The following is an 8,681-nucleotide window of genomic DNA, read 5'->3' as shown; positions in this document are numbered from 1 at the left end:
GTCCAAGAGCCGTGTTATTGGGGAGGGAGGGTCAGTTAGAGGCTGTGCCTGTGCAGGGAGGAAGGAAACGTTAGATACCCTAGAAGAGGTGAACGTTGTCGGGCATGGATATGTTTGTGACAGCCTGATCCCACGTGGAAGCCTTGACCTGCCCTGACCGGTCTCCGTTTCTTGTTACCCTGCTGATGTTAAACTGTTCTGTAGGACTGTCTTTGAGTACGGTCGGGTGAGGGCTGATGAACACAGGTCCGTTTGCCGGCGGTGCGTCAAGTCCCTGTTTTATCAGGAGAGCAGTGTTGGTGCCCTACGCGATCCGTGGTGGTGGGGCTGTCGGCGCAGCCCGGAGGTGAAAGCACCGTCCTTTGAACTGAGCTGTTCTCCCCCGGCGCTGCTGCTTTGGGCTGCTCGGGGAGCTGGAGGACAGAGAGGAAGACTCAGAGGACGGTACCGGTAGCCTAAACAGAGCTGACCCGTGACCGGCGGCCGTGCTTTGGCCTCGCCTTCGCGTCCCAGCTGCGGAGGAGCGCCCACCCAGAGCAGAAAGACATCGGGCCCACGAGCAGTTCCAGCACCTTCCAGGGGTCCGAAGTTTGCCGGGGGCGGGCGGCTCCGGTCACCAATTTCTGAATGCGCTGGGTCGCGGACCCCTGACCTAGCTGCACTCGCTGCCCCGCGCGCTTGCAGGAACCCCTCGGTTTGTCAGCCCTGTGACTCCTCTTGCAAGCGTTGTGCCACCCTCCTGACGCTATCTGACAGCTACTGGCTGCGGCGTGACTTAGGTGTGAGCTGGCGGCTGGGAAGCCGTAACAGAGGAGCGAGTGGGCGGCTTCCTTACTGACCTGATCGCGCAGCGAGGATGAACGCGGAGGGCGTTTCAAAAGTGCTCCGGCGGCGCGGATGGCAGCAGTCCAGCGGGCCTCGTTCTCTGTCCTTTCTCTTACGTTTTCACCGGAGTGGCCTGTAAGAATAACTTTGTAGAGTTGAAAGCGGGGCCTGGACAGCTGTGCCCTCCGCTGCGGACTGCAAGGTGCTTGGGTGAAACAGCCCTCAAAGGCCGAGCGCTCGGGCTGCCCTCTTGGAGGAGGGGCCGTGGCGCCTGTGCCGTAACTTCTTGTCTGCTGCGCTTTGCAAAACCACAAAATCTCTCACGCTTACGGCTGGAATAAAATCAATGTCGAAATAGAGCAGTGAGCAATCGGTGCAGCCCATCGGAGCTGAGCTGCTGCGTAAAGATTTCGCACAAGTTCTGAGCTGTTAAACTGTAACTTCTACGAAAACACCCTTAAGAAACATGTCGTGTTTTGTTTTGGGATGGGGGCGAGGTCGGAATGCGACTGTGGTTGGAGCCCGTCATGCTATGGGTGGGTGGTAATGTGTTTAACGGTGTAATTCGATAAATCTGGATTGCCTCTCTCCTGCGCTTTGCCCTTACAGGCTTTGGGAGAGCTTGCCTTTAGCACGTGCTGTGCCTTTGTGCTTCTTGCCTCTGTGGGCAGGAGCGCGGTATTTGGAGGCAGGCCTCTCCGGCGCGGGCCCGGCCGCGTGCGCCGGCTCCGCGCGCGGCTGCCCCGCGAAAGGGCCGGCTGCGCGGGCGCAGGGGGGCACGCGTTTTCCCGAGCGCTTCCCACGGGTGGTCTGCGGAGCGTTGGAGCTTGAAGGCGGGCGGGGAGAGCTTGTTCTGCTGAGACGTAAAAGCGAACGGGACGGTAACGGCGGGATCTGAGCTCTTTCATGCCGTGGCTTGAGGTTTCGCATTCGTAGCGCCTGGGGTGTCCGGCGCTGCGCGTGCTGACATGCAGGCTGCGAGAGGCACGTCAGGCTCCGCTCCGCTTTTCAGCCGTGACACCGGTTGCTCAGCGCGCACGTGAGCGTTTTTCATTTTTGGCTGACAAGCTTAAGCTCTTGCCAGGAGGACGCCGTGTTTATTAACTGATAGAGTTAACTCCATTTTCCAAGCTGGGCTAAAAAGCCTCTTCTGGAGGTGTAATGAGCTGTGCAGCAAGGGAATTTAGCTGCCTGGGCTTGGTTGAAAGGATGTAGGGAGGACCTCACAGCGTTGACTCAAGCTGACCTCTTCCCACCCCTCTGCCAGAGCCCCAGCGCGGCGGGGGGTGCCAAATACGCATGTCCGCTCCTTAATCACCCGCCCTGACAAATCAGTGGCTTGTTAATAGCGAAGGCCTAATAAGTTGCTCGAAACCGTGTTATCCTACTCCAGGATGCTGCCGGCTCTCCAAGTTCTGCTGGACGCCGAGGCAAACATGATATCACCTTCTGTTCTGCATCCTGCCCCCCCTGCCCCCAGCAGCCCCGCGAGGGTTTTCCTGCTACCACACACGCCTCCCGTCATTTCCTTCAGGCAAGCCTGCCGCTCCTGCCCGGAAAACAAACTTCTGGCCAAAGCTCCAAGGACAGCGACCGGCGCGGTGAGAAAAGTTCCCGCCCGCCCCACGCCTTCCCCGGAGCTGCCGTCGCTCTCGGCGGCCCCCGAGCTGGGGCAGCGGGAGGCCGAGGGGCTCCGTCTCCGACCGCAGCTCTCCTTTTGCCTCGCTGCTAGCGGAAACTCGGCCGGCGTAACCGGATGCGGCTCACGCCCCGGTATCTGGCGCAGGTCACCAAGTCAAACCCGTCTTATTGTGTGCAAGGGGCCGCCCCTGCGCGCCGCTCGCCCTTGCCCGCCGCGGAAGGCCGCGGCCCCCCGAGCTCCCGGCTCGCCCGCCTTTCCCGTTGGCGTGACCGAGGCAGGCCGGGCTCGCCAGGCCTCGGCCATGGAGCGGGCTCTTCCTCGCGGAGGAAGGCCGGAGGCCCCCAAAACCGGCAGCGCCGAGCCCTCCCCTGCCTCCCCCTGTGGCACGTTTGCCTCCGGCGCCCGGGGGCGGCGGGGAAAAGCTGTTTTCCTCCGTGCCTCTTCCCTTTGGACTTCCTGCCCTCCTGACACTGTTCCTGCAAAAGAGGAAGGCGCTGACGGCAGGCTGCGGGCCGTCTCCCGCTCCCCGGGGCTCCGGCAGCTCCCGGGGCTTCGGCCCGCGCTCCGGGCTGCGGGGCAGAGCCGTGCCCCCGCGGACCCGCGGCTCCGAAGCAGCAGCTCCGGAGCTCTCCGGCTCGAGAGACGGAGGCAGTCACAGCCCGGCCTTCGACGCACGGGGCTGCGGACGATGGAAAATTTTAGGCATTTCTTCTGCCTGCAACCGGAGCGCCTGTTTACAGTCCCGGGCAGCAGGCGCTGGAGGGGAAGGGCAGCGCCGGCCGGGGACTGACATTTCTTGGCTCTTCTCGATCTCCCGTGAGATTTTTGGCGACGGGCAGAGCCTGGCTGCAGAAAGCAGCTCTGTTCAACGCCCGGACGGCAGCCGACCTTCCCTGCCCCGTTCCCCTGCGGGTGCCTTGGCAGCGCGGGGAGCCGCCGAGCGGGCCGAGGCCGAAGGCAGGCCCGGGCCGGGGGCCGGGGCGGTGCCGGAGGGCAAGCGGCGGACAGCCCGACCCCAGAGCTGCCGGGGGGCCTGGGCCGCTATGCTGCGAACGCTGCTGCCGCGGCCCGGCGTTGCCCGGGGGAGGCTGTTCCCCGGGGGGCTGCGGCGGAGGGGACCGGGCCGCGGCTCCGCGCGCCGTCCGAGCCCGCGGGAGAGCGAGGCGGCCCGGACAATGAGCCGCTTTGTCCCGGCCTCCCCGTCTTCCGCGGTATTTTTCACTCTCTGGTGAGAGCTTTGCTTTGAAAGCTGAAATCCGACCGGCTCCTGCTAACTCAAGCCATCTGCGCGCGCCCGCGTCTCTCCTCTCCGTCCCTGCGCTCGGCCGCGGCGCTGGCAGCAGCTCGGCAGCGGCTCCGCTCGGCCCAGCCGCCGCGGCTCGGTGGCCCCCCGCGGCGCCGGCTGCGCCCCGCGGGCAGCGGCTGCGGCTCCCCCGGCGGGAGCGGGTGCCGGGCTCGGAGCGGGGCGCGGGGCCGCGGCGGTGGCACCGGCAGCGCCCGGCGCGGCGGCTCCCGCCCGCTCCCGCGGGGCTCGCGCGGCCCGGGAGCGCTTCCGGAGATTCAGCCCCTTTTCCTTCCCCTAAGGCCCTGCCGGTCACACCCTTGCGCTCGGGCCGGAGCGTTTCCGCCGCCTCCGCGGCGCTCGCGTGCTTCGGCCGCTCGCACGCGTTCCTGCCGCTCACCACCGGCCCGGGCGGCCCCGGCTCCTGCCCCGCTCGCCCGGGGGGGGGGCCGCTCGGCTCCGGGGCCGGGCCGCAAGCCGCCCTCCAGGCCGTTGGTGTTGCGGCGGCAAGATCTCCCCGGGGGATCGCCCCGGGACGCCCGCCGCGGCTCCCGGCCCCGGGGCAGGAAAGGCGAGGGCGAACGCGCTGCGCGGCGGTGCGAGGCCCGGCCGGCCCGGCCGCGGCCCCTCGGCGGGCACCGCGGGCCGCCGGTTGCTGGGCAGGGCCGGCGGCGCTTCCCTTGGCCCCCGCCGGCAGGAAATGAGGCCGGATCCGGGAGAAAGGCTCCCCACGCCGCGGCGGGGGCACGTGCCGGCCCAGCGCCGCCGCCAGCCCGGGCGAGCCGAGACCCAAACCGGGCGCCCCAGCCCCGGCGGCCCCTCGGCGGCCCCGGCGGGCGTCCCACTGCCGAGCAAAGCGTCCGCGGGCTCCGCCGCCCCCTCCGCCGGGCCCCGGCGGCACTCGGCCCCCCCCGGCCCCGTTGCTGGGGAGCGGCCCTGCGTCCCGCGGGCACGGCGGCAGGGGGGCGCCGGCATTGTTCCCCCGGCAGCCGCTTCGCCGCGGGGCCGCCGGGGCGGGGGGGGATGGCCGCCCGTCGGCATGCCAACCGCCCGGCACGCCGGCCCCCGCCCCGCCGCCCGTGGGAACGGCCCGCGCCCCCTCCGCCAGCCCCCCGCGCCGCCGCGGTGCCCCCCACACCCCCACCGGGGCAGCAATCCCACCGGGCCAGGACCCCCCCCCAGCCCAGCTCAGCCCGCCCCAGCACGTGGGCAGCCTCCCCCCACCCGCGGGGCAGCCCCCCCCACGCCGCGGGGCAGCGCCCCCCCCCCCACGCCGCGCGGCCCCCGCGCCGCGGCGCCCCCTGGCGGCCGGGCCGGGAGCTGCCTGCGGCGCGGCGGCGCCCCCTGGCGGGAGCGGCCCGCGGGGCGCCGCGCTGCCCCGCCCCCTTCCGCCGCGCCGGGCGAGGGCGGCCGGGCCGTACCAAGTGCGGAGGGGTGGGGGGAGCGGGGGGCAAGGCGCCGCTCCGGGGACGCCGCCGCCGCCCGCGAGGGGGCGGCCGCCGCCGGCCCCCCCCCCCCCCCCCCACCGGCGGCCCCGCCGCGGGCAGCGCCGCCGCGGGCAGCGGGCGGCGGGCGGGCCGGGGGCGGGGGGCGGCGGAGGCCGCGGCGCCCCCGCGGCGGCGGGGCGGGGCGGTGGTGCGCGCCGGGCCGGTTTAAAGCCGGGCGGCGGGGGCAGGGCGGCGCCGGTGGGTGCCCGCGGCGGGACATGGCCTGAGCGGCGGCGAGCGCGGCGCGGCGCCGGGACAGCGGCGGCGGCGCGGGGGGCGGGCGGCGCCGCACGTGGGAGCCCCGGGGCGGGCGGCGCCCGCCGCTGCGTGCGCGGCTCCGGGACAAAGGTGGGCGCGTCTCGGCGGCGCGCTGTCCCGTCCCCGCGGGCTCGGCTCGGCTCGGCTCGGCTCGGCTCGGCTGCGGCGCGCCGGCGGCCGGCAGGATGCGGGCGGGCTGCGCGCTGGCGCTGCCCTGGCTCGCCCTGCTCGCCCTCGCCCGGCAGCCCCCGGACAAGCCGGCGGCCGCACCGCTCTTCACCCGGCGGCCCTTCATGGTGGCCTGGAACGTGCCCACGCAGGACTGCAAGCCCCGCTTCCAGGTGTCGCTGGACTTCAGCCTCTTCGACCTGCAGGCCTCCCCCAACGAGGGCTTCGTGGACCAGAACCTGACCATCTTCTACAAGGAGCGCCTGGGGCTGTACCCCTACTACAACAGCCAGCGCGTGGCCGTCAACGGCGGCGTGCCCCAGAACAGCAGCCTGGCCGACCACCTCGACCGCCTCCACGAGGGCATCGGCAAGTACATCCGCTCGCCGACCAAAGAGGGGCTGGCCATCATCGACTGGGAGGAGTGGAGGCCCATCTGGATCCGCAACTGGAAGCCCAAGGACATCTACCGGAACGTCTCGCAGCTCCTGGTGAGGCTGCGCCAGCCCACCTGGTCCCTGGAGCAGGTGAACAAGCAGGCCGTCTTCGAGTTCGAGTCCTCGGCCCGGCAGTTCATGATCAGCACGATCCGTTACGCCAAGAGTTTCCGGCCCAAGCAGCTCTGGGGGTACTACCTCTTCCCGGACTGCTACAACCACGACTACAGCAAGAACAAGGAGAGCTACACAGGGCAGTGCCCCGACGTGGAGAAGACCCGCAATGACCAGCTGTGGTGGCTCTGGAAGGAGAGCCTGGCTCTCTACCCCTCCATCTACCTGGACCAGGTCTTGGCCTCCACCCCCAACAGCCGCAAGTTTGTGCGGGCCCGGGTCATGGAGGCCATCCGCATCTCCCAGAAGTACCACGAGGGCTACTCCCTGCCGGTCTTCGTCTACACCAGGCCCACCTACATCCGCAAGCTGGACGTGCTCAGCCAGGTAAGGCTGCCAAGTCCTCACCAGCCTGGCACCAGCAGGCTCTTACGGTGCCCAACGCTCGGCCCTGCGCCCCCGCCGTGGAGGGGTGCAGGTGGGTGCTGATGGGGCCCCGCGCTGGCCCTGGCATCCGCAGAGGGAGCGGGGCAGCCGTGAGCGCCTGTGGGGCCTGGTGCGAGCGCCCTGTCGAGAGGGCACGGTGCCCTGCGGCAAGGAACCAGAGCTGCACGGACAGGGGACAGGCTCTGCGAGCAACCAGGACTTCCTCTTCCCGTTCACGGCTTCTCCTCAGCTGGCACCCCGTCCTGCCTGCTGGAGCATGGGGACAGCTCTGTCCCGGCGTGTCCTGCAGCGCCCCAGCCCCCCCCCCCCCCCCAGCTCCCGAGGCCGCCGTCAGCCCGGGGTGTTGATGCGCGGTGCCGCCAGCTCCCCGGGCGGGCAGCGGGCCCGGGGCCCGCAGGAGGATGGCGTGCTGCGCTGGCACGGGCCGTTGTTCCAGCTCACGCAGAGTCCATGGCGAGGGCCATTGCCTCCGAGCTGTAACCGCAGGTGGCCCGGGCCACTCGAGGGTGACGGGAGCGTGGTGGCACTGCGGGGGTGAGCTGAGGGGCTGGTGCAGGGGCTCAGCTGCACCCCGTGCTGGGCTCTCATGGGGCCGGGTCTCCGCTCCAGCAGCGGCTTGGTGCCGGAGCTGGCAGCCGGAGCCGTCAGGAAGGCGCACCCTTGGGCATGGAGCCGCGGTGCCGGGGGGTTGCTGGTGCTCGTGGGCCGCCCGGATGGGTGGAGGGCCTTTCCCCAAGGGAGCAGCTCCGGGCCCAGCTCTGCCGCCTCCCTGGGCGTGGGGGTGCTGGCGCTGCTGCTCAGCCTCTTGGAGAGCCTGGGGTGTGGGGCAGTGTGCCGGCAGGACCGGATGCAGGTGTGGCATGGGGAGCTCCTCCCTGGGCATGGCCACCTGGAGCAGCACTGGTGGCAACCAACACACTCCATGGGCCACCATCCCTGAGGAGAGGGTGAGAAGGTGCAGGAGGGCCTGGTGGCTCCTAGGTTCTCCTCCAAGCCACAGATACAAGCAACCATCGTACCGTACCTGGGTGCCCTGTAGATGGGGGGCAGAGGGGCTGGGCCCTGGTGTGGAGCAGGGCAGCGGGCACTGCCCCACAGCTCCTGGTCTTCCCAGCTGGTCCTCGCCGGGCTGCGTGGTGCTGCCTGGCGCCCTGACCCACCTCTGTCCCCACAGCCGGACCTGATCTCCACCATCGGGGAGAGCGCGGCGCTGGGAGCAGCCGGGGCCATTTTCTGGGGCGATGCAGACTACACCAAAAATCGGGTAGGTTTGGGGCTGGGGTGCTTCCGGGGGAGTGGGGATGGGGGTGCAGGGATGGACAAGGCAGCGGGTGGGGGTGATGCCCGCCCCCAGGAGGGAGCCGGCAGTCTGGGATGGCGCCGGGGGCGCCCCTCACGCCGCCCTCTCTCCGCAGGACTCGTGCCAGGCCATCAAGAACTACCTGGAGGGGGACCTGGGCCGCTACATCGTGAACGTCACCACGGCGGCCCAGCTGTGCAGCGCGGCGCTGTGCCAGGGCCAGGGCCGCTGCCTGCGCCAGGACAGCGCCGCCAGCGTCTTCCTGCACCTGAACCCCGCCAGCTTCGAGCTGCGGCGCCGCGACGCGGCCCACCCCCAGCGCCCCCTCCTCTGGGCCGAGGGCCGGCTCTCGGCCGCCGACACGCGCTTCCTACGGACCCACTTTCGCTGCCAGTGCTACCAGGGCTGGCACGGCGGCGCCTGCCAGCTGCCCGCCGGGCCCCCCAGCGCCGCCGCCGCGGCCCCCCGGGCCGGCCTGGGGCTCGTGGCGCTGCTGCTGCTGGCGCTAGCACCGCCGGACTGAGCCGCGGGAGGGCGGCCCCCCGCCAGCCAACGGCGGGGTGCGGGCAGGGCTGCGGGGCGGTGCGGACCCCCCGCTCCCCGCCGCGGGGGCGCCTCCCCTGTTGTAAGGGGGGGCTGGGGGGGGGCTGCGTGGTGCTGAGCCCCTGCGCCCGGCCGACGCCAAAGTGCTTTACCTCAATTAAAGCTGGACAGAGAGCGA

General features: G+C 70.8%; 1 protein-coding gene across 1 annotated transcript; it reads left to right on the top strand.

The window, feature by feature from the left end:
- The first annotated feature begins 5,672 nt into the window (after positions 1–5,672).
- On the top strand, positions 5,673–8,681 carry HYAL2 (hyaluronidase 2). Its single transcript, XM_062585483.1, has 3 exons — positions 5,673–6,600; positions 7,835–7,924; positions 8,076–8,681. Exons 1-3 carry the CDS (start codon positions 5,680–5,682, stop codon positions 8,481–8,483), a joined length of 1,419 nt encoding a protein of 472 aa, XP_062441467.1. The 5' UTR covers positions 5,673–5,679; the 3' UTR covers positions 8,484–8,681.

The sequence above is a fragment of the Rhea pennata genome, chromosome 12 (genome assembly GCF_028389875.1).
Source record: "Rhea pennata isolate bPtePen1 chromosome 12, bPtePen1.pri, whole genome shotgun sequence".
Taxonomy (NCBI): Eukaryota; Metazoa; Chordata; class Aves; order Rheiformes; family Rheidae; genus Rhea; species Rhea pennata.
This window is presented reverse-complemented; position numbering and strand designations above follow the sequence as displayed.

Bases quoted from the DNA above. Each gene is read 5' to 3' on its own strand.
- HYAL2 (XM_062585483.1), top strand. From the start codon at position 5,680: ATGCGGGCGGGCTGCGCGCTGGCGCTGCCCTGGCTCGCCCTGCTCGCC. The intron at 6,601-7,834 runs GTAAGGCTGCCA...CTGTCCCCACAG, and splicing joins AGCTGGACGTGCTCAGCCAG to CCGGACCTGATCTCCACCAT. The intron at 7,925-8,075 runs GTAGGTTTGGGG...CTCTCTCCGCAG, and splicing joins CAGACTACACCAAAAATCGG to GACTCGTGCCAGGCCATCAA.